Source organism: Pygoscelis adeliae, unplaced genomic scaffold, assembly GCF_000699105.1.
Source record: "Pygoscelis adeliae isolate BGI_AS28 unplaced genomic scaffold, ASM69910v1 Scaffold63, whole genome shotgun sequence".
NCBI classification, from domain to species: Eukaryota; Metazoa; Chordata; class Aves; order Sphenisciformes; family Spheniscidae; genus Pygoscelis; species Pygoscelis adeliae.
The window spans coordinates 7,708,070-7,734,384 of record NW_008824414.1 but is presented as its reverse complement, the minus strand read 5'-3'; the positions used below and the strand labels follow the sequence as shown (position 1 = coordinate 7,734,384).

Sequence of the window (26,315 nt, the reverse complement as noted above, 5' to 3'; positions counted from 1 at the left end):
AGCCCCAATACATTCAACACATTGCAGGATGAGGGCTCCCCACACATGAATGAAGTTGTCATAAGCTGAGGTGGGACATTACACGTTCACCTCCTGGCAGCTACCTGGGCCCTCCGGTTTCCCCCCAATTTCAGCCAGTATCTTAGCACAGTGCCATTCCCCCGAAGGGAGCACAGCTCTAATGCAATAGCTGACCGTGCGCTTGTTTGAAATTCATTGCAAGTGGAAAGGTAAACAATATAACCTAAAACACCACAGCAGAGTTCAAAGCATGCCTCAAGATGCACTAACTCGACTGCTTGCAACCACATAATCAGTAGTTTGGCCAGCGGCCTCTGTCAAGTGATGGATAGCAAAAACTGGAAAAGGAGAACAAGCACAAGAAAGATGTGAGAGTGAATGCCTCCAAAGACTTCTAACAAACACTACTTGCTTTTATTGTGTGGCATTCTTATGAAAACAGGTGTAGTAAAAAGCATTCCCCAAAGGAAATTCAACTAAAACAAGTGACGGGGGAAATAAAAAGACACAGGATTTGTGACAGCAGACTAAATCTAATCTATTGTATGTAGTATCCTACCGTTACACAGGGCAGATCCTATGGTAAAAAAACAAAGCTACACAACTATTATTTTTGAAATGTAAATTTTTGCGTATTTTCAAAAAGCTATTTCTCTATGGAGATTTCTAGACTTCAAAGCCACAAATTAAAATATGCAAACTTCTTACATGTAATTTAGGTAGGTAATTTAAACACCAGGCAGCCATCACCACCAGAAGAGACCTGAGCTTATATTTCTACCAAGCCACTGATCATTTCACTACTCCACAGCAGCTCCCACCCCTCACAAAGATCTTTCCTAGTTCCCAATTACCTTTTATCTTTACTGTGCATGTACTCCTGGAACCAGGTTTTAAACTCTCCCAGCTGGTGCTGTGCCCGTTTCACCACATGCATGGCTGCAGTCAGATCTCCACAGCGCATGCAGTAGTAAATCAGTGCCCAGACAGGATGGCCTTCCACCTCACCATCCTGAAAATAAAGAAAGAATATTTTTTTTTTAAGCAGCATATTTGAATTAATTTTCTTTATCATTTGCCTCATTCATTATTTCTGCCCTTATACCCACACACTGGTTTTGGTAAAAAATTTTGTTTGTGTTACAGAAGCCAGAGGTTATGAGGTTTAAGTCCTGTGAAAGCTGTGCACATCCTAGCAGCAAAGGATGGGACTCTCTTCCGCTTGCCCAGATTTCAGTTCTGAGTGAGGTTCTGACAATCCCAGAACTAGCATACAGATATCCTCCCACCCAGGAGGTGGATTTGGATTAGACCACTGAGGTACTAAAAACATTTGTACTGAAAAGGAAAGAAACTAATCATGGATCTCAGCAAGTGAGAAAAGGACAGCTAGACTCAGCTATGTGTTCTCCAAGGCTATAATTTATTATAATTTCATTTAACTTTTAACTTCAAATTTTCAACCCAGCCCGCCTGTTTATCTGTTAATTTTGTAGGTGCACAGCTATGCACTTTCTACTATGTGCAGGTGAACAGGATTTTATTCAGATTCCTAAATAAAAGGCTTGGGCTACAATTCAGATTAATTCATTACATATTTAGCCATCAACAATTGGTGTCACCATCTTACAATAAGTGCAAAAAAAAGAAAAAGCAAAACAGGGCGATTAAGTTACTGCTTTTTTGAAACATCATAACGTATTCTAATGCTTGCTTGTTGATCTCAAAAAAGACCACCGGAAGAGACCGTAACTTCTAGAATTTAGAACTCAAACTACTGAGCACTACCATGCTTTGGGACTAGCTCTGAACTCAAAGCGATTTTGTCTATTTTCCATTTCCCTAATGAAAAATTCTAGAAAAGGAGTAAGAGCCTGCTGCCCTAAAAGCAGTTTAAACAATAGAAAAGCCACCGGAGGCTGCACTAGTTTCCTGGCTGTGCTGGAGCAAACAAATTTGTGTTATTATTTTAGCTCAGTCGCTGAAAGTGATGGACATACCTGGAGACCAGGGACAGGCGCAGGGAGTTTGATGTTCAAGAAGCTGCGGACTAGTTGGTAGGTCCCTGGGACTCCACCCAGCTGAGCCTGGTGCAAGTTTCCAAAGACTGTCACTAAGGTGTAATTTTTGTAACTGAAAAACACCACAAACAAAACAAATGTGAACAGACTGAAATATACTTGCTACAAAAACATCCACTGCCTTTCAGATCCAACCAAATTATCGATTTAAAGCAAGTGACCTTGATGTTCAAACATTATCATTACAACAAAATGAGGCAAAGACTTCTGTTGATTTAGGAAGATCTTTGTATTCAGCAGTCTCAACAGAAACCACGTTTGGAGTCTGTGGTGTACTGCTCCAGGTTCAACTCTGTTATAAGGTTCCTCTCATTAGGTTCTCTTACTACTAACGTTAATTATGTAACTGGCAAAAAGCCCTTCCATCCTAATGCTTTAACTCTCAATCCTGTCACAAAAGAACAGTTAAACACCACAGATACATTTGTCTCTCCCCCCTGCCCTATGGACAAATACAAACTCGAGGGCCATGGACTTATCAGAAGGAAATCACAGACAAAAGTTTAGAGGGAATTTAGAGAAAAACAACTGGTAAAGGCAGCTTTGAGAACACCTTCTAAAATAACCCAAAGCCTTTAATCAAGGCAGGTCAACTTAACAAATATTCATGTTTAGAAGCAAGAAGTCTCGAAAGTCTGTACACTGAAGGAATACCTATATAAGCAGCAACAATAAATTACATTAAGTTCTTCTTTTCTCTACAGCACACGACAGCTTCATGCACCATCAGACTATAAAATGGAAAGGCTATGCTAAACATAAGCAAGTATCAGTGTATCTTGACATTATGGCTGAGTTAAGCACATGCTCCTCAGGGCTTAAGATCACAGTTGCTCCAAAGCAACTAATGCAAGAACAGCTGTGAGCAGCACTACATCTCCTCCTTGTACATGTGAGGGGCTGGTGAGGCATGGAAACACCTCAGAATTAGCCAATTCCTGCTAGGCACAGGGTTCGGTTTTTGCTTTTTGGTTTTTTTTTGGTTTTTTTTCCCTCTCCTTTTTTTTTTTTTTAAATCAAGCCCAAAGGACCCAATTTCCACAATTGGGAGGGTTGGGGGGGAACTACATGTAACTAATTCCTAACTTCAGTTAGCAGTTAATGGCACTGTGAAAATCTAGCAAGTTGGACATTTGGCAAATCAGGTTAAGAGTCACTGGCTCATCGCACACTGCTGAGACCGAAGCGCTGGAAACAGAAGATCCTTCCGATGCGCCAGTTCATCTGCACACAGGCAGGCACGCCGCCACCCCCCCGGGTGACAACAAGTGCTGATGAGGTGTGGCCACGAAGAGGCTGTGCCAGGAGGCGAAAACATCTCTTCCCAGTGTGCTGTATCAGAGCGCGGCACTTTCTGTGCTCAGATGGCAGATCTGTATCCGTAACAAATGCCCACGCACTACGCTGCAGCTATTGTTTGCTTTCCACTGCTGAACTAGCCTGCTGGCATTACATCGGCGGCTACTAGATAAGAGACACTGCAATATCCACATGTGCAGTGAATAGGTAATACGGCCATCCAGGGATTCAGCTTTGGGCTTTCTCTCTACAACCATTCTGTCTGCTCCATAGCCTGCAATTCTCCAAGCATTTTCTTGGTCAAGGAGCTTAGGCCCCCGTGATACTTGCTGATGCAGACTGTAAGCCACTTTCCAGAGTCTGAAAATCATTGCTGGATGTCTCAGCATCAGCCTCTTCAAAATTTCACAAAAACCTTTCAGTGTAGAAATGGCATGATCAGAACCCGACTCATTGCACCAGATTTGTCCCCACTGCTGTCCTCACTTCCTCCCAGCACTAGCTCCTGACAGTGATCAGCAATCAGAAAGGGAGTATAGAAAAGGGGAGTTTTGTTGCAGAGGGGAAATAGATCTCTTTCCACAAGTGAAAAACCCTTCACTTACCACTATGACAGATATAGAATATTTAAGGGCAACAGAAGAAAGAATAAAAGGTCTCTGCGTCTTCTAAACAACCTCCCCATGGATCCAAGGCCTTTTTAACTAGAACAGTTTTTAACTAAAACAGTTTTATACTCAAGTGGCTGCTCTAAGCCCTGCAGAACAGAAGACAGGCAACAGACACTTCTGCGAGCAGCAAGAGGTAGCTGACTTGTTAATATGTTTGTGTGCATTACAAAGTCATTCTGGCTTATTATTAGGGAACTCTATTAAAGCGTGCTACCCAGAGCATTCACCTTACCTTTGTTCTAGGTAGTGCAGAGCCTGCCTCACGAACTCCATACGCACCTCCATGTTGGTCCGGACTTTCAAGGCATCGCTAGCAGGAACCAGGGTAACATCGGTCATTTGTTTCACCATGGCCCACATCTCAGAGATGTTCTATAAACAGGCCATTCCATGCAACAGTGATTAGTACAGAGATGAACAAGCAACACTGTTTTGAGCTACATGGTGTTTTGATGCTTAAGAAAAGCATAAAAACACAACAGTAATGTCAGTTTAGATCTGTAATGGAGATACTAGATGCAGTCATGAAGGTAAGCCGCTTCTGTCGTGCAGAATTCAGATTTCCCAGGCTTCTCTACCTAATTCTTGCACAAGAAGATGGCTATAAATACTGTACCTGCAATTGTCACCCAGGATCGACAATGATTTCCAAAACTAGGCTGGGTACTCGGTGCTCAGCCTCCTTCCCCATTTCCAGCTTGTACATCCCACTCAATAAATACCACATCATCAGCAGCTTTCCATATAAGAAATTGCTCTGGCTGCCATTGGAAAGCTGTGTAATCAGCTGCAATGAGAAATGTCTAAAGGACACTGATCACTTGGACAAAGACTCAGGTCTGAAAAAAAAATGTTGAAAGCCATCCAGGTCTGCTCATCCATAAGGACGAGATCGTATCAGTATCTACAGGACCAGAGTATCCCTGCTGAAACAGCAAAATACTGAGAAGTAACAGCACTGTTGGCTCCAGCAAGGGCAGGTGTTTGATCTCAGTGCTTCAAAGCAGCAAGAGCATTGAAACTCACCGTGTTGTCCCTAGCAAAGTGAACAGAGCTGTTCAAAGCAAAGATGCACGTCTGTAATTCAGATGTGACTGAAGCATTTGCCTCTCAGCTTCTGAACAGCTTTTTGCTCTCCCCATTTGCAAAGTTTTTTCATGACTTGACCCTCCTGCAGTATTCTCCTCCAAGCATTTCTCAAAGGTGGCCAGGTTTGCGCATTTGGTTTTTTTTGGGGTGGATCAAGGCCACACAATTAAAGGAGTAGGGGGAAAAAAAAAATAAAAGCAGGCAGATCATTGGTTTAAAGTCAATAAGCAGCAAGAGCATTGAAACTCACCGTGTTGTCCCTAGCAAAGTGAACAGAGCTGTTCAAAGCAAAGATGCACGTCTGTAATTCAGATGTGACTGAAGCATTTGCCTCTCAGCTTCTGAACAGCTTTTTGCTCTCCCCATTTGCAAAGTTTTTTCATGACTTGACCCTCCTGCAGTATTCTCCTCCAAGCATTTCTCAAAGGTGGCCAGGTTTGCGCATTTGTTTTTTTGGGGTGGATCAAGGCAACACAATTAAAGGAGTGGGGAAAAAATAAAAGCAGGCAGATCATTGGTTTAAAGTCAATCCTAGGGGCTTTACGCTTTGCTATGGGAGCCTACTTCAGCTCTAGCAGGGTCTGATTGAAGACCCTTCACCTACAGCTTAAATACATTCAAAGGACGTTAGGAGGCCACATTTTGAAAACCAAACACAACAGAACCCATTCAAAATGAAAAGCAAGTTTTTTCCTTGACAGCTCATCACTCATGATGGGACACTGCAGTGAAAGCAGGTTCTTTTCTTCCTCACTGTGTTAAAAAATTTTCACCATGACCAAGTTCATCACAGGTGGGCCCTGCCGTACTAGAGAAGATTCCAGTACTGGCTCTGTGTTTTCTGTGGAGACGTGCATTTTTTTTTGGCAATATCAGTATTTTTCCACCAATGTAAGCAGGCTGTTAATCACAGCTGAAAACAGATTAAATACATTTCCTTATGTTAACTCACTGGCAGTACCTTATCATCCAGTTCTGCAACAGCAGCGCAGAGGTCCACCAGGTTAGGCTGCAGATGTCCATTCACTATCTTCTCATTATAAATATAAATCTGAAACACATTGAAAGTAAGCAAGTTTAGCAATAGATATTACTCCCCTTCCCCCTCCCCAGCCACAGCAGCAAAATCTGAACCAGGCTTCAAGAACAGAGCGTCTCCAGCAAGTCCCTTCTGCTTCCCTCCCACGTTAGCCGCTTCTAATCCAATGCAAGAGGAGTGGGCATTGGCACCAACCACGCTTCCTCAACACACCAAAGCCCCAGGCCTGCCTGAAGGCAGGGAGCAATCCAGCTGCTCCCGGGTTCTGCACGGCAAAGCACTGTGCTGAATGCCCTGTTAGACCAACTGCAGCTAACTGTTGGACAACAAAGATTCAGAAGAGACCTGACAACTGGATGGCTGTGATATTCCCCTGCATGGCAGCCTCCTACCTGCTGACATAAAAGAAACAGAATTTTGCTGGTTTGTGGCAGTATTCAGGGAAATCTGACACAGGGAAATGAGAACAGAAACCTGGCCTTTCAAAACCTGCCCTTAAACACACATACACATGCACACACCTGCTTTGATTTCAATCTTTATCTTAATTTAGCTACTTCTACTATTGTTTATTCTACTCTCAGTCCAAAGACCTTCCAGCTACCTCTGAAAATAATCATTCTCAATACTAGAAAGGCAGCGCTGTTGTACTTTAAGTCCTTTTTTCTTGCATGCACTACTACTTCAACATGCCCAGCATGCAAACAAGATGTGGAGCTCAGGCCTGCAAGCAGAATCTAGCATCAGTGAAGTCACATACGTGGACTTCACCGTGTTTCTGTGAAACAGTTTGAACTAGACATGAAGAACAATTAATCATTTCAGTAATTAAAACACATTTCATGGCGGATGATAAAGTGAAACAGCGTGGACTGCCTGATCTCCAGGACTCGTAACTACCCACTGAAATCCATAGGAGCCCCGTATCCAGTGCTGAAACCCAAGTATTTTTGCACTCAAGCGGGGAGATGTTAAGGACAGCTCAGCCAGGCCAGTTTCTCCAGGGGGCTTGCCAGGAGCACACAGTGGCTGCACCAAGCGTTTTGGTGGCAGAAGCCTGGCCACGAATGCCACGTTTCCACGGCACATGGCAAGCAGTCTGCACGCGGCCCGTAAACCTGATGAGAGCCCACCTGCCCACCCACGGGGAAGACACTGTGACTCTGCAGCTACCCCTGGTACTAGCACTGCTAGAGACATTGAGCTTTCCATATCCACAAAACATCAGGGAACAATGCCGTCAGCCTCAAAGTATGGATATAATTATGCCACAAGGAAGATTCTTAATACAGGAATATTACAGTAGAGATGAAAAAAATTAACGTACGTTAACAACCACTAAATCAAATGTACACTTTGTCAGCACAACCATGCACCTTATTTTGCGATTCATTTCTTCACAGCTACCATAACTGAATGCAGACATAGAAAGACAGATGCACACGCCGCTATCTGACTCAGCAAAGACTGAGCCAATGCACACAATCACAGTAATTGTGTGCAAATTAGGCAATGCTTTGTCTACTTAGTTTTACATATTCCATTTTGAAAAAAAATCAAGTCCTTCTCTTTCATTTTGTTTTAAATAGTGCTGGTAAACAGATCGTCTCAAACAACAGAAGTAACAAATTGATTATGTAAAGGTTTATCAGTTTTCCCTGAAAATTTTCAGAGGAAGTCTAATGCCACCAGACATTAATTCATAGCTGATGCGCTAAAGCTTCTCATAAGCGATGCCATTAAAATGGGATATAATTTGACAAACATCAGGATTAAGACTTCAGCATGTTTTTTCCTACACGCACACATCAGAAATGTGATCTTCCACATGTGAGAATAAAGGGAATGTAAAGTCTTCATTTGCGTACTATTACACATCAACATGAATTCTAAAAAACATTTTTGTTTTTGTAAGGTTAAAAGAGTTTCAATTTACTATACAAGCATAAATGACTTCTATGGTCATATATGATGTTCAGGATCTCCTTCTGACAAAAAAAAATCCTGTAGCAGACAGAGAGTACGCTTCTAAAAAAAGTCAGGCTCAATTTCTGTATTTTCTAATTGCATTTTAACCACAAGCAAATGTTTTCATGTTTTACCTGCCACATCTTCTTACACACTAAGCTCACAGATCTTTAATTTCCTCACCTCCCTCTCTGTAGAAAACAATGTTTGACTATGATTTTCCATTTCCACTCACCTGCCGAGCATACGCCATCTCCACGCTGTCCAACGAGCTGCGACCTGGAGGGCCCAACTCGCCAACGTAGCTAGGCTGTTTAATGAGAAGCGTGTAAGAAGGTATAAGGTATAAAATTACTGCAATGCATTTTACCAATATATCTACTCCTGAAGAACAGCAGCAAAACCATGTTCCGGACAGAACTAAGAACAGGGTTTTGACCTACCTACAGAGTAAAACGCACAGTCTCACTGCAATACCCTATTATCTTCCCAATACAGCTTAAACTTTCTAAAGTGACAGAAATCCTCCTTATTCAGTGCACAAATCAACCATTAGCTCTCTAGAATTAGGACATCAGCGTCCCTCGATAGCATCTTATGATTTTAATTCTTTCCTTTTGTTTCTTGAAAGGTTGCTTATGGTCACGTTAGTATCTCACTGTGAAGCATCTAGTCTGAATCTCCATCACAGCAAGGACACAGAATTCGATGCACCAGCTCAATGGATCCAGTCTAGCAAGGCTGATGCTCCAGTTTTGTCCTAGTGCAATGACACGGACACGAAGTGTGACTGCAGCATTCAATTATCTGCCAAAAAGTGCCCCATTGCTGGTCAGCTGTAGGAGGAAGGAGGACCCTGGCAATGTACTGACCCGAAGAAATTATCTTCCTACCCACAGATACTACATCAAGATTGAAATATTTTCAGTGTAGAGGGACAGCGGATGGAGTCATGGCACGGAAAATTTGTACTCTTTTATAAGACTTGAAATATAATACTGACATAATATTCTAATGCTGCATAAAGCTATCCTTGTAAGACTTCACTACAAATCACGGGTATGTTTTCAGTATAGCCACTACTGAACATGGATGTTCACCACTTGGGGGGAAAGAATACTCCTAATTAAGTATGTAATACTCTAATGTTTCCTGCTTCCTAAAAATTTAATTCTTCATTTCAGCATTGCAAGTCTTGGGTTTGAAAAATTAAATGCAATCATTTTAAAGACAGATCCCTTTGAGGTAAGCAGTCCTTTAATATCAGCTGCTTCACAAGCAGTGCTACAGCCACGATGGTCCGAAGATGAAAGCAAGAGAAGCTCAGTATAGAAGCGTAATATTTATTATGAAGCCAACTGACATAGTTAGAGCAAGCAAAGAGGAACAGACAAGCTTTCAGAAAAGCAAGCGTGTTTGCAGGTCTGAAACTGAAGCAACAGCCTTTGAATTTCAGACTTTGAACCCAAAAGCTCATTTGTCTCTCCCAGGTATAGTTGGCCTGGTAACAGATGTCACCTCTCCGCACAAGCCTTGCTCAGCTTACTTCAGGTGCCTAGCGTAGGTAGTTACGAGGATCTAAGATAGTTGTTTACTTCCACAGGAGAGAGAATACAAAGCACATAAGCTAAAATACTGAAAGCGGCTGTAAGCAAACACTGAGAAGGGGCCTTGCTGTGCCTTGGTTTGTTACCAGATAACTCAAGTCCATCTCTATTCCTCTAAACTGGAATCGATAACTTTTTCCGAGAAAGAGCAGGTACATCTGCAGAGTTTTAAAATTAAGCTTTTTACCATCAAAGTCAGTTACGGCTAGCTGCACATCCTCAGTAGCTCTTATACTGCACCTCAGCAATACTGTCAAATAGCTTACTTTTTCTTACATCAGTTACCCAGAACGTCAGTACTTTATTGTGTAGATAGGATCACCTTCAAGTATTGCTTAAGGACATGTTCTAGTCTTTCCTAGAAGAGTTCAGTTAAATGTGACCGACTTGCTGCCTGTACAAACAGACAAAGCCCAAATGCAATGGGAAAAAAAAAAGAAAGAAAATCATTGTTTTCACTTTCAGTTTAATCAGCTTTAGAGTTCAGCTTTGCTGACACCTGACAGGCCGCAGCATGGCAGGACCAACGTTCCTGCCATGACCTGGCTTGCATGGATTGCAGGAAAAGACCCGAGAAATGGGTAGATTTTCTCCAGATGGTGTCATCATTCAGTTTCTTGTTTTGAATGAGAACAAAATGCTGACAGGGTCTTCAAAAGAATCTCACTTTTTTGGGAACTGTATCCCAACTTTGAATGAAATACAAATACAGGAACTGCCAGACATGTTACCGATCAGTCTATGCACGGAACAGTGTCTCAAGTCATTCCCAAATGCTTATAATTTTAATTTGGTATCAGTTTAACCCAGGTTATCTTCTATGTTGTAGGACCTCCCTTACGCTCATGAGCTTACGTTCTTGCAAAGACGTTGGCTATCCACTGTCCTTGTCCAGGAGTTTTCATCAGGAAAATTTTCACAATTTTAAATTTAAAGACCAATAAAGTGACACAATTGCAATGGCCAAGAAGCCGTTCCGAGTTAGCTAGGCATTTATACGTGAAGATAAGGGCATTGACCTCTATTGAGAAATTATAAGAACTTTGTGATTACTGCTTTCTGCGTAGCATACAACAGTTGATTACAGAATAAAAAAAAAAATCAGTTGTGGTTGTCCCTGATATAGTGAAATATAAATGAATGAAGGTATCAAAGATGAACCTGGACAATCCTTTGAAATTGCTGGAATGAGTTTATCACGGCATTAATTTGTCAGTAATCATGCAACTGAAATTATGTCCAACCTGATTATAAAATCAGGGAGATGCATTTAGACCTTAGGCAGTATAAAAATGCCTTACCAAAAACTCAAAAGAAATCCCACTTTTTCTTTTTGCAGCTGAACTCACACTAAAAATACTCTTCACAGTCACTCCTAATGGATACTGATATTCAGAAGCATTTGCATTTTTCTTTCAGTGCCAAATCATCTGACAGAAATTCCTTTAAACCCACCTAAAACCCGACAAATTCTTTGTTCTAAAGAACAAAGAAGCTGTTAAAGTAGGTTTCCTGGGAAACAGACATGATGGCAGAAATAGCGCTTTGCAGCCTTCCCCTACGCTGTGCCAGATAAATTGCAGAGTTATTTAAAGTAACGCTAAATTATGGACGTTGTCATTAATTACTGATGAGATTTCATCTTCTAAAGCAAGTGAAGAAGGGTACATTATGACTTAGTGTCACTTTTCAACCAGTGCCCAAAACACCAGAAACATAAGGACTGGGGCTTTGTTTTGTGAATTTGGTTCCTTTTTCTCCTGCTGCTGCTTTGCAGCACCAACGAGCATCTACATGGCTGCCACTCCGGAGAGTGGTTTATGACTGACAGGTTAAAACCCACAGGTAAGAATATGAATTCAAAAGTGCATACCTGAAGCTAAGAAGTAACTGCTCTGGGGTTTAGGTTTTTTTTTCCCTTTCTCCAATTTTAATTTTACCCTCACCATTATGTTTTGAGGATTGCTTATTAACAATCTGCCACAGCTGAGAACTGCCACATTGAAATTAAGTTCTTTAAATGCCCACTACCAACTTGGCACTTCAGCAAGGAAAAAATTCAGGAACTCCAGAATTTGTCTTGCTTTTCTTTCCTATGCCAAGAATCTTGGGAGCAAGCTTACTTCTTATTTTTTCCATCTCATACTTGCATTCTGGCTTCATCTTTGAATTATTAAACTTTAGAAAAGCACTAGCTCACTGAACTATCTCATGGCTGTGCTAAAAGGAAATTTCAAAAGGAAAACTAAAGCAGTGAGTCAGCGTGGGGAAGGCCATTTCCACTCTTCACCCTGAACTGCAGAAATGGAGAGTTGCGCAGGCAATCCTTCTGTAGCTGGTAACCAGCATTTGAAAAGGCATCCCCATAAGCTAAGGGGGGGATTTGGGGAAGGGGGAGGATGTCCTTTGGTCGCAAGTCAGAACTTCTCAAGTTTTTAAGCAAGGAAAAGATTATGAAAGATGTGTTGAAAACAGCAGCTAGGTGCATATGAGAAGAATCACCTTTCAGGTCAGGTTCTTAAGCCTAACTGGAACAGCAAAAGGAGAAACAGAAAAGTGGGTAATGCACAAAGGACTGCAGAAGTGCAAGTGCACACACGCATACCTTTCTGCATCTCTAGTCTGATATTGCTTAAACGGCTTGCGCTGTTTTTATCAACCACGTTTGCTTCTCCCTGCCCTGAATTTACGTCTTGCCAATGCATTCTTCAGAACTGTAGTATTTATTCTGAATATTATCCATTTGTGAAAGCTGCAGCTATACTGCACTGCCGTCACATTTTTATCTTTAAATTCATTTAGCCTAACGATGCCGCTTTTCAAAGGAGTCCTCCTTCATTTGTACTCGGCCAAGCATTCAGCTTCACTTGCACACTGAACCGCGTGCATATAAAGATGCATTATTCATCACCCTCATATGCATATGCACATTCCTCAGCAGAAGTCTGGGCAGACATTTTGTCAGCACTCCAAATGGCTTGGCCAGTAGACGCAGTGAATAACTAGGCAGGAGACTGAGCTGGAGAAACACCATCAAAATATATTGCGGTGCAGCAGGGGAGCGGAAAGCATCTTGCAGTCCTTGGGATTTAAGGGATATGAAGACATGATACAGAGGGGCAGAACAGAAACCAAGAGCAACAGTGTCTCTCCATCACTGCGGGAGCGGGTTGCTTGACAGCAGGAGTGGAAGAGCTTGGGGTGGGGGTGGAAGAAAAAAAAAAAAACCTGGAATAAGAGGACAAAAGAAATGCCTCGGCACCTACTGGAACAAGACTCGGAACAAACTCCTTGAAAGCATAGGTGTTTGATACCTCGAAAACAAAACTCGGGCTTTCCTCCCTTTTCCCCCAAGAAGCACCGTTTTATTAGCTCTGTTTTTCCCTTACAGGAAGGCGGCCAGGCTGGAGGACAAGGGGGAGCAGAAAACCCTAATGACAAGTCCTGCGCTAGCTTCTTGGAATCGTGAGCTTTGCCTGTTAATTGGTCTTATTTCCATGAATAATGTGTTGGTATTTCACTCTGCCCAAATTAGCTTGCCCAAAGCTTGAGAATTGGCTTGCAGGCAGACCGGCCCCCTGCTGCGTTTGGATCTGTGCCTTTTCAGTTGATTCTCCATCTCCAGAGGATATCAATTAAACCTCTACTATATTCTACAGGCTGTGTCTGTTTGTGTCACACACACACACAAAACTTATTTGACTGGAACAAGGCTTTAGAAGAACAACCTGCTGTGGGGAGGTTAGATAACAGGCTTTTAACACAGTAGATGCACTTCAAACCTCTCAGACCTTTGACTTCTTGAGGCTAGGACTAGAATATATCAAGGATTTTAAATGCTCTTGAAATGACATACTGATACTACAAGGGCTTTGAAACGGAGAGTGGAGTATTACTGAGTGATAGTGTATATTGAGTCTTTAAACTCATTCATGAAAAACCATTAGAGGTAGGGTTTTTTTTTTTCCTCTCCTCCCTCCCACCAATTCGATGCTTGGCATCTCGAGTGCCATGGACTGGGGGTAGTGTCCATTCGACAGTGAAACATCAGAAAAGGGGTTTTACCCTTTCAGAGTAGGTTATTAAATTGCTTCTCTTAGCAGTCAATATCCACACTTCAAAATATCCACTGGTTACTTACAACCAGTAACTCACACACAAATCAAAGATGTTAGAAGCTATCAGAATAGCTGTCAAGTCTTCAGACTCACATCCTAAAATAATGGGATAGCTGTTCCTAGTTTTAAATGAATTCAGCCTGCATTATTTAGCATTTCTAATATTGGAAAGCTGGACAACCTTCTGAGAAGTCACGTTAAAGTATCAGTAAAATACTTTCTGGGGAAGATAGCTTCTATAAAAAGATGTATGCTAACTGGGATTAACCTATATTTAAAAGAACAGCAATCAGAAAGGGACATTTCATTAACAGCTTTAATTATTTCCAAATCCCTATACAGGTCATACCCCATTAACACCAACGGCTTTTTTTATTTTAATGCACTTTGCAGCTGTATAAGTCACTGCAATGAACAAGAATTTATTTAAAGACAGACACCAGCCCCCCCCCAAAAAAAAAAAAAACAAACCACCAAAAATGAGCAGGGGGAGGAGAGAGGAACATGGCTATAAAAACCCGTGGCTGTTTTCTGGCCTGAAAGCACAGCAACCTGCATTCCCCCAGCCCCTATTGCCTCTCCTCTCAAGGTTATAGATTTCACAAAGCATCATGCAGGGGCTGTGATGTAACTTTGCACTCCAGGGATCTCAGCTAATGTCTGGTGCCTCTAGCTCAGAGGGATGGAGTTCCCACAACTCTGCTTATAACTGTGCTTTACTCTACTCATGTAACTGGAGCATTTTCTTTAAGAGAATACACTGTGAAGTTTGAAGTTGTAACAGAAGATAAGGAATGTTTTAAGTTGCTAGTCAATAGCTTTCCATGTTACACCCAGGGTCCGTCTTGCCCAAAGGATTTGGTGACTTGAATTGCTGAACACTAGAGGTCTTAGAACCACAAAACTTGAATCTGCATTCCATGAGAGCAAGGTGAAAAGGAAAGCATACTTCCTCTTTTTTTGTTGTTGAATATTCATCTGGCTTTGCCAAAAAACCTGAGAGACTTCATCAGCCTCCTACGAAAAGCCATAAATCCTGGCTAGCACACAGCGATAGGGGAAAGAGACACTTTAAGACCTGCGTGTGAGCACAGTTACACCTGAGAAACTGTCTGGTCTCATTAACTTTGCAAAGGTTTCCTGCAGGTGAAGTTCACCCCGATATGTTTTCTGTCCCCTGGGTGTATTGATCTGAGGTGCATTAGTGTGACTTTAAATTTCCAGCTTGCACATACATTGCTTAAAACATAGCTTCAGCAATAGGAGCTCCACTGCCTGTACCCATCAGTCAATAAAAACAAATCACACAGGTTTGATATTTTTCTAGATAGTGCATTCTGTTAGTCACAGCCGTTCTGGAATTAAATAGAGATTTGATACGTCTCATTTTCACACAGTTGTAGCTACAGTATAATCCAGAGGTGGTTTCAGTGACGCTACAGTGCCAGCTGCATACATGTGTGTGATCATGCACAGTGTTTAGAAAGACAGTTACCTCGTTTTCCTGGGTGAAATCAAGAGCATCTTCCCCTGACGCAAGCAGAGTGTGAAGAATCCTTTGTTTCACCTGTTCCCATTCAACCAGCATTGATTCTCGGTGATACTCTTCAGCCATAGCAAAAGTCTGTTGGTGAAGAAGAACAAGAGCTAAGGAACATATAGAAACACCAAACAGCCTAGTTCTTCTATTAATAGACCAGCTCAATAATGAAACAGAAAATAGCAACTAAATAAATCAACCAAGTCAGCCCTCCAGAGCTAATGATGTGCTGCATATTATTTTAACAGGCTTCCTGTTCAGGTACGAGGGGATTCAGAAAGTAGGTGTGTGTGGAATTAAGACAACTCTCACATTACCCAGCTGGCAAAACAGGGAATCTGTGTCTCTTCCATGGTACTGCAATACACACACAACTTAGCAGGCTGGAAATCGATAGGCTTCTGTCTGTATTTTAGCAGCATGGACACAATATCCAGGTCATCACTGACCCACGTGGTTTGTTGAGACTAACTTCTCTAGAAGCAACTAGCTTTTCACCTCCCTGGAATCTGTAAAGGTTTGACTTACTGCATTCTTAACAGAGATGTGTGTTTATTTCCCATATTTCATTTTCAGGTCTTTACTAGTATGTTTTTCTTTTAAATGGGAAATAGGAGAAAATAAAAGTATTAAGGAAAATCAACCAGTGCCAAAGAATCAGAAAGTCTCTCTCATCAGGAACGTAACTCAGGAAAGCACATAGGAAAATCATATCCCAAGAGGAAACATCCTTCTACCTTTAAAATGGCTGATGTGCTACATTGTCTTCAGATCCAACTGGGGAACTCATGTAAGGAAACAGCTTTTCCCTCAATAATCCTTATTTTGGCAATAGCATTAGGATAGAGAAGATGCTTCACTACCTTTGCTGTTATTGTTGGGGCGATGCTAACTTGCAGCCTTGAGTATACTGGGACAGGAAATAAGAATATTTCCACTAATTCTAAATAGAGAATAAGCTATATTGGATCTTCCACTTCTTTCTCTTTCCCAACCTTTTCTGTCTGTCACATAGCTTTGTGCTGCAGTATACATAACTAAATGTCTTGGTCGGCTGAGTAAGTTTTTCATCTCATTACAGCCCACTGTTAGGATATTGTCAATTAAGGGGCAAAACATTCCCCAGTATAAATTAATTGATAAGAGGCAGTGACATTTGGCAAATGTTTAATTATGGTGCATGCATGCAACTAGAGCATAAGATTTATGTTTCTTTGTTATATAAATTCACTTTATACCTGCATGGTAGAATATAGGTCTTATCCTTACCTTCACTATAATAATTTCAACAACGTTTTAAATATGCTTCAATAATTACAGTATAATTATATGTAATTAAAATAATTTAATAATGGTTAAGTACTATTTCTTATCATTTGAAAGAAACACAAGCTCAGTTCTAAACCTTATGCCCCCAGTGTACACGTAGGGAAACAATCGTAACATAAGCACCAGGAAGCATGCAATGACATTTCCAAGCAGCAGTTTTAAGACAAACAACAGGAAGCATTTTTCCACGCTGCCTAATTCAGTTGTGGAAATCATTGCCCCAGAACATGACCGATACCAAAAGCATAAAGGGATTCATAAACAGGATCAGATGAATTTCACATCAGCAAACAGCTTCCAGCTCAGAAAGTCTTCGAAACAACTACTTGGTTGGAGGTGAAGAGACAGGAGATGAACGGGGGAAGGCTAACGCTTGTCTTTTTTTTCCTTACAGACTGTCTAAGTACTGGTCCCTTTCAAAGGAAGAAAACTGGACTCAGCAAACTCCGAGCTTAAGTGACAACTCTTACTTTCTTGTTGTAGCATTTTTTTTTTCTTAAGCAGTACAAAGGAAACAAACAAACATCCAAGCACTTTTTCTTATGGGAGAGATTTCCTTTGGACAAATGTGATGCAGTATGGTGTTCTGGGTCTTCTACAGACACAAGAATTAACCCTTGCAGCACTTCTGCTGCATAGGCCTAAACATGGTCGTATGTACTTCAACAACTCCTATAACCTGCAGAAACAGCTATAATAAATACATTGAGTGTCATCACTGTATGGGAAGTCAGTGCACAAGGCATTTTGCAGAGCAAAAAACGGAAATAGACCCCATGTCCTAGGCATTATCACCTCTAGAAAAGGCAGCATCCATGCAGAGAGGGTTGGAGCAAGCATGCTGTGCCTTACAAACAACAGCTTCTCTGTTCAAACAGATTTAACACTGCGAGCCTCCTGACCCTACGAAATACTGCAGTTGAAATACATCTGACAAGTATTTCTTCTGGAAATTCTGAGCAAGTATTTCCTAATGTCTAATTTTTCTATATTCTCAATACAGTCCTCTTAAATTCCACTAGTTTATTAAATAGCTGATTTATTAACTCCTTAGGGACCTCGCCCCCCCCTTTTTTTTTTTAAAGAAAAAATGGTGCTTGCTTCCAACTTACCCTCTTCCTAGACTCTTCAATGGCTGACAGCAATGCATTATCTTTTTCATTCTTCAGGAATCCCTGCAGAAAAGGAGAAACATGAGCTTCAGTCAAAAAATCAGCCTTGCACTAACATCAGATACCTCTTGTAGTACTCGGCTCTTTCAACGCTGAGAAGTGTTCGGAGCTCTCTCCCCAATCCACTCCCGAGAAGTTTAAAGGTCACTTTACTTCACCAGAGGTACAGTAAGATGCCCATACAGAGCAATATGAAAATGAAAATGCATTAATCCCCTGTTTTAATATGCATTAAATCCTAGTGAAATGTCCTGCTTCTATTCTCTTTTATCTCTGTGTCCCAGCAACTGCTTCCTCTTGCTCCCCATTTGAGGGAGCTAGGATGAAAGCTGGTAGGAGTGATAAGCCAAGATAAGATTGTTGGACTTGAGTATGTTAAAAAAATATAAATAAAAAAGGTTTTGACTTGGCAGCTTCAGGCAGGAATGAAGCTCTTGGAGGCCCGATAGAAACTGTGAAAAAGAGCCTTAAAAATAGTCAGTTGAGGAAGGATGGAAATAACTAAACAGTTGGAAAGCATTACAGGAAAAGTTTACCACACAGCCTCTCTCCATGCATACAGCTGGAGTGGGTAAAAAAAATACACAAGAATTGTATTTTTAATTTTCAGTACATCAGTAAATCTCAAAGAGGTCAAGTATACACGAACAACTGATTCAGATGAGCTGCTAGGTCCTTATCCCAAAGGTTACTTTCGTGACCCATACTAGGAAACATACGATATTTTGAATTTTAAACAAATAGCCATGGGGTAAACTGCAGCAACACACACAGACAACAAATAGGAAACATTTATTACACCCTAACTTGAATATCTTTATTTTGCATTTTCAGTGTTATATCACCAATTAAAGAAACCAAGTTGATTTGTACTCCCAGACTTCAACTTAATCATTATTGAAATCATAAAATAGAAAAGAAGCCTTTGTCTCCCTCTAAAGTAATCAACTATAACATTATCAACTCCATTAAGTGCTAATATCTTAAGAGTCTGTATGCTCACTCCACAGCTCTAAAATTAAGAGCTGCTAACAAACCCAGGGAGTGGGAATTCAATGTACCATGCTTTATGCTTTTACAACAAGGATACACAATTGCAGCAGCGTCTGACCCAACTTGTCAGGGTTGGACAATCAGGAGGCTTTCGTGCCCTTTGTTTCCCACAGCTTCCTCCAAATAAATGGTTCCTGCCCCAACAATCTGACAATATCGGTATTGATCCATACAACCTAGGTAGAGCTCAGGATCTCCTGAGGAGCACGGACCCTGTGGCAGGACAGAAACTTTCTGTGATAGAGATTTGGACCTTTGGGAAAATATATTTACAGTAGGTCTTAGAAACAGTCCTGCAGCAGTACTACACACAACCACAGGTATCACAGACTGCCACTTTGCTCTGGGAGGTAAGGAGGGTTTGAAGTGTCCCCAAACTGAAGAAACCTGGCAGGAAACTCTGCCGCATATAGGTGTGCTGTCTTGCCTTCCTACTACCCAGCACCAGTATGTGAAAAAAAGGGCATTGCACCCTTTCCTTCTGAAATATGTAGAACAAGCATTTGAGGTATGGGACAGCCTGTGACCCCCTTCAGCTGGAAATAGGAACGTGACCCCTTTCTGTATACCAGATAGAGAACAAACTGCCATCCTCTGAGACAGACGTGCGACGCGGTCCCCCCTTGAATTACATACAGAAGAGAGCGGCCACTTCTACACAGCCTATCCTTCATTTCATCGTCCGCCATGTCCCGCTTTATTTTTAGACAATGCCCACAGAGAACACACAGTTACAATCTGAAAAAGGGAAGCTAAATCCAGATCCTTGCACATGTCTGAGGAGCAACTATTACAGCAGCTGTCACCAAGGCAAGGGCTGCCGCAGTCACCTAACCAGACGAAGACCCGATCTCGGCTCCGTGCAGGAGAGGTGGGGAGGGATGGAGACACGGCTTTGTAAGGTTTGTCCGTGTCTGCATGGGTGGAAGGACTTTGGGAGGGCAACAAGTTTGGGTTTGTTTCGGTTTGTTTTTTTTTATTTCCCCACCTCCAACCGAAACTGGAGAAAAATTAACTGGAATTATAACAAGCAGTGCTTCCAGACCTTCAAAGCACACACCAACATACGAGCTGAAGACACAGCTGTGTTTCTGTTGGTAGGGATCTGATGCTGCAGAGAACACTGTGTTTGCCATATCCTAACAATACTGTGAAATTTACAGGCAAAAAAAGCCCACCGTCTCCAAGACGCAGACCTACAGCTATCTGTGTGCGATGGAAGGTGCTGAGCACACCGACCCAGGCACCACAGCTTGCAGAGGTCCAGGGTGCCCTGGCTCCCTGCTTGCTCTGTGAGCACTGGGCTCCTGAAAGCCCCGAGAGACACAAGTCCTACCTTACTGCCCTCAGTCCTCCGCTCTCTCCTTGGAGGGATGTGTGCCCTCAGCTGAGCAGGTACCTGCCTAGAAAGGTACACAGCAATGACAGTAATCAGCAGAGTAATTTAAGACGTGCTGAACTTCCCCTGAAGTCGGTAAATCCAGGCTGAGTATCTTTCTTAATAAAACCTGCCAGCTCCCAGAGAGTTCACTAGGTCTGTTTAAGGGATTACATTACACTGAATGCCAATTAGGGGATAATAATTGTCTTTTTCAAACTCAAAAACTACTCCTTTAGCAAATGAAAATCCTCACGCTTTCCAAATAATATCTGTAATGCCTCACTGAGGAGAGGTACATTTTAAAAAGGTTGCCCTATGCCTTGTGCTAAACATTATGACTGTAGCATGACAATTGCTGCTTCAGTTAATTACAGGCTAATTGTTAAACCTCAGAAGAGGGAGTTTCAGTAGCTGATGCTGGGGCTCCTGTTCATGAGACTGCTTCTGCTTAGTTAGGCCAAACAGGAGCTCCTGGGGTTGTTACTCTAGGCTTTGGTGGCCAAAACTTCACACGTTAAGAAGCGAGGAGTGTCCTTTATGTGTGTCCAAGGAGTGCCCGAGGCTGCTATAACAGTATTTATTCCCTGGGTTTATTGCCTTGCCACCTAGTGGTGCACTATGCTTTGGTCACTGGACATTTAGATTTCACAAATGTATATAAATGTACACAAATATCCATCTATTATAAGAAAAAGCAGAGCTCTCTGGAACAAGGATGTGCAGAAAGATGGAAGAGACGTGCTTTACGCTATCCCAGGCCACATAACAGCTTTAAGGGTTCACGTATCCCTTAAGTCTGGGCCTTGAACAGCGCTGGTTGCGCTCACCGAGTTACATCTACCCTAAAAGCTTTCTGCAATCCCAGAGGCAAGGTTTGACTTTGCCACGAACGCTTGCAGACTCCAACAAGGATACGGAGGTATGGCGTTCAGCATGCACAGGGAGTACATGACCCATATCGCAGGAGCTGCCCTCTCAGGGGAGATGCTACCGATTGTACAACGAGCAACGAGACATTGCTTCATATTCCGTATCCAAAGAGAGAAGCAGGAGCAGAAGAGAGATATTGTTAGGAGACAAAGGGCTATTTCACAGCGGCAGATGGCAAAGATAGGAATAGCTAACACAAGCATCGCAAAAACCTCAGAGGTGTGCACAAGCTCTGCCATTGCAGGGATCCCAACGTAGCCTGGATTTTGCTTGAAAATGAAAATTTATCTTATTTCCCTGAGGCAGGTTTACGCAAAAAGCTCACAGAGCCCTAACGTCAGATCATGCCGTCCTGCTTTAGTGAGTGGCATTTAATTTTCCTCTCTGTTACTGTGGGACTCCCACACATTCTTCCTGCGTCTAGTTTGGAAGGGAAGCAGCACAACTCTTGTCCATCATAGGTTCTCTGCAACACTCGCTGCTGAATGTTTCCTACACACAATTTGTACAATGTCTGATGAGATGGTGTTTGCAAAACAGGGACACGGGCATAGAAATACACCCACTCTCCCTCCTTCAGGTTCCCATTTTCCAGCTAGTCCACTTATTCTTGCATGTCTACTGGCTCTCAGCATCTTTCCCCAGCACATTCCAGTTCCTCTTGGATCTCTTACCCCTTGGATTCCAGTCCGATCTTCTCACATTCTCCCCTCTCTGCTGAAATCCAGCCCCCACCCTGCCTCGCTCGAGGATGGTTTGTAAAAGTGGCCCCACCAGTGGAGGGGCAGGACCCCTGGGAAGCCATGCCATTTCCCCGTTCTCGCCATGCTCCTCGCTCCACTGTCATTTCTCATCTCGGGCAACCGCTGCCTGACGCAGGCTGATGTGACAGGAACCGGCACCTGCCTTGCTCCAGCCTGAATTCCAGCAAGAAAGTGTTCCAGTAACTAATTCATTATCAGTACGAAAGGGCATGCATGCACTGATGGTCTCTTTTTGACAGGAGATTGAAAGTCTCTTCCATTTACCGCAGTAAATGAGGTTAGTAAACTCTCTCCTGGCTGATAGAAGTCTCTTAATTACTTCCATCAGCCAGGCCATACTTTTAATACTTGATCTTAGTATTCAAGCTGTCAAGAGAAGGTGAATGTTGCCAAATAGTATACTGAGACCTTGAATGCTGACAGCAATGCTTACTTTTTCACTGGCAGGGGAAGAAAGGAGAAAATGAAATGAACAATCTGGGGCCATTTCAAGTCAATTGCTCTTTGATTAAAATATTTCCAAGTGCTGGATTTCCAGTAGATCCAGTGAATCCTGCGAAGGACCAGCAGGGATGATGATTATACAGTCAAAAAAAACCCCAACCACTCGTCGGCAATGGTTTGGGAACAGTAGCTCCAGACAAAGCACCTGATTTTATTATCTCTACTAGCAATTTTAAGAAACGATTTGCTAAATACACTCCTACTGCAAACGTGCACACATCTGAGCACACTCCCAGGGTGGTGCACCCTGGCACAGCCCTCCTGGCCACATTTTCTCTGGAAACAGAAAAATGAAGCAAAACTACCTGGAACCCACTGCCACAATAACAGACCATACTATATATTATTGCTTTTTTTAATCCAAATTATTGTTTATGCTGACACAAGCATCAATGCTTGCTGGCTGGCTTTAAACAGATAGGCCGATGGGCCCATGAGCAATGGCGTGGCCGACTACTGTATTCGTGAGGATGGGGACATGCCAGTGTAGCACGGGCAGTATTTTTCTCTATTCAGACTCTTCTTTTGCATGCATCACACCAGCGTCTCTTGGAAGCTTCTGTAGGTCTCTTAAGATTTGTTTTGCAGAAAGCATCAGCTTTTGCTAAAAACACGCAGATAAGCGGCTTCGCTACATACCTTGGCCTGTGCAATACAGCGTCCTTCAAAGCAGCAAGGCAGCTGCCCAAAGATCAGCTACCAAACGCAATGAGCTGAGAGCATTTGTGAAATCGGCTTTCTCCTTAGAGGACTTCAGATGGCAAAATTGCTACGGGGCCAAAGCAGACTGAGGGCCCAAGTGCAGAGATCCTCAGAGAGGAAGAGAACCCAAGGAAGGGCGATTTACCAGTCAGCATCACTTCAAAGCTGCATGAGAGACAAGAAATGAATCATTGTGCGCCATCCTGGTTTCGGCTGGGATAGAGTTAATTTTCTTCCTAGTAGCTGGTACAGTGCTGTGGTTTGGATTTAGTACAAGAATAATGTTGATAACACACCGATGGTTTAGTTGTTGCTGAGCAGTGCTTACACTAGTCAAGGACTTTTCACCTTCCCATGCCCTGCCGACTGAGAAGGCTGGGGGTGCACAAGAAGCTGGGAGGGGGCACAGCCAGGACAGCTGACCCCAACTGGCCACAGGGACATTCCATACCATGGGACATCATGCACAGTATAGAAACTGGGGGGAGCTGGCCAGGGGGCAGCGATCGCTGCTCAGGAACTGCCTGGGCATCAGTTGGCAGGTGGTGAGTGGTTGCATCGATTTTTTTTTCCCCTTTCCTTGTTTTTTTTTGTTTGTTTTTCCTCACTCTCTTGTTTTACTTTCCAATTTATTATTATTATTCTATTATTTCAGGTGTTAAACTGTTCTTATCTCAATTCATGAGTTTTCTTACTTTTACCCTTCCGATTCTCTCCCCCATCCTACTGGGGGAGGGTGGGGGGTGAGCAAGTGGTTGTGTGGTGCTTAGTTGCTGACTGTGGTTAAACCACGACATACACAGACAAAGGCTCACTGAAAAGGAAGGTCTGACGACGCTCGTCCCACAGCTGTACACACTGTTCAATTCCAGGATTTAGCAATACAAAATTTTCCTAGCCTAAGACAGCTGAGCTTGTCAAACTACAACAGGCATTTCTCAAGTTCCTTACCACCGTGTTTAGCATGGGAAATCCTGCAACATTTTTCTAAAAAATTAATTCGCTGTTGACTAAACAGGAGAAAAAACAGGAAAAAAACAGAAGGGTTTACAGTTTGCTACGACCCAAGAGCCAGTTGCTGCATCAGAGACTTTCAAAGCAACAGCCATGTTGAAGCTTAAGAAGGAAAAACACTGAGACTAATAGCTCTACCACAAAACTGTGCTAATACAGCCAAACACTGGGCTTCAGGAAGATTTGCTGCTCCGCTACCCGCCTCCACAGGGGACTCGAACCATGTCCCCCCCATGCACCGTGACTGTGCTCCACGCTTGTAGCCAATACTCACGTTCAGTTAGTTTGAAAGCCAAGGTAGGAGAGCTCTTCCCCACCCTGCAAGCAGATAGCATTTCAGTGGCAGTAAGTCATTAAAATATACAAACCCCAGCCTAATCCCTGCTCCATTACGTGACTAGCAACAATTTCAAAGATTATTTCACCTTTTTAAAGCAGCTTTCTGCTCCAGCAAAATCAAATTTTGCAGAGCTGCAATACTGTCTCCTTTCATGATGGAGGAGCAGCAACTCCGGTGGCAGCAAGAGTCGATGCACACCGTGCTAGAGCCTGCGTGCGTTGGCAATGCGCACAACTCCCCGCGCACGCTCAACGGGCAGCAGCACACACTGCAGAACGAAGAAGGGGCACCGCCATTTGCCTGCAAGCCTTCTTCGACAGGTTGCGTGCATCGTGGAAGATGCACAGCAGCAACCTTCGCTGGAGACAAGTTCTGGGGCAGGAACAGGGCTTCCCTGCCCCACTATCAGCATGCCATTGATGTAATGCTCAGTTTTGAATACAACCTTTAATCTGTGTTGCAGAGCAAGCCCTAGGCAAATATTTACAAAGTGCTCTCTGCCAAGGGTTAGTGCCGGCAATACAAAAATCTAGTGCTTTTTTTGTATTATTTTACTGTTTTCGACTGTTTGATCTGTGAAACTCATGCAGTTTTCACAGTAATCTTCAGACTGTATCCAGGAACATTGGGTTTTGCTGTGTTGGATAAATATCATTATTCCTTCCAGCCGTGACAGGAAAAACTCAAACTGCCGAAAGAAGTGCTCCTCAGGAAATCACAGATCAGCTCCAAACAGAAGCAGGGGCAGATGGTGCATGCTCTTTGACTCTTGCTGGGACTGTTTGGATCTGGCAAGTGAAGATTGGAAGTGTGCTCCTTAGACATACAGGCTTCGAGGGAAGAAATACAAATACCTCTTAGCTCCTGCTTCTGCCAGGAGACCATCCATTAAGCACGGAAGGCTAATATCAAACCATCAGTTAATATCAAACCATCCCCCAGCACTGAGAGGCACCATCATATCCCACACCCAACCACAGTCCTCCGAAACGCATTTGCAGCATGCGGCCATCAAGGAGAGTGCAACGTGTTTGCAGCGAATATAAGCAACATTTACCATGAAATATACAGGGAGCACAGCTTTATCACACCAGAAACATCTAGAAAAATACCACTGCTCAGATTTCCTGCTGCCAGGCACCCACACAGCAGCCCCAAAACTGAACTCTGCTACGTGACACTGCTTGTTCTGCGTATCAGAGATCATTGCTGCTGGCACGAAACGTGACTCTGCTCAATCTTAGTTTCTTCCAATTCAGCACAGGATGCTCAGCAAGTTCAGGCTTTCATGCACTATGAGATCTCAATATTTCACTTAAAATTGTACTTACAAGTGGCTTAATTCTTAAGATAACACGGAAATTCATTGCGGTGTTCCTATGCATTTTAAGATTTTACAAAATATGTCAGAGAAATTTGCAAGATTTAACAAACCCAAGCGTAATGACTGAGTGAAATAGGACACTATTCTAAAAAACACCAAAATATATCAACCATCGCAATATATGTAATCTATGTATTACTTACACAGTGTAGCTCATTATTAAAATATTAGTAATTATCCATACTATTTGTTCTGTCTTTCCCTTTCATCAGAGTGAAACCAAAATAACTTCGATTATAAAGATTAGTCTCTCATTCTCAGGCTCTAAAAATCTTTGCCATGTCATGTTGGGCTGCAGAGCTCATGGGA

At 42.6% G+C, this 26,315-nt stretch overlaps 1 protein-coding gene across 1 annotated transcript in view; it reads right to left on the bottom strand.

Annotated features, from left to right (window-relative positions):
- Positions 1-26,315, bottom strand: part of NUP93 (nucleoporin 93kDa) — a 78,640-nt gene that overhangs the window by 15,488 nt on the left and 36,837 nt on the right. The window contains 7 exon segments of the mRNA XM_009320824.1: positions 876-1,033; positions 2,022-2,154; positions 4,305-4,444; positions 6,123-6,212; positions 8,404-8,478; positions 15,389-15,517; positions 17,875-17,937. Of these exon segments, the coding sequence (XP_009319099.1) occupies positions 876-1,033; positions 2,022-2,154; positions 4,305-4,444; positions 6,123-6,212; positions 8,404-8,478; positions 15,389-15,517; positions 17,875-17,937 (788 nt within the window).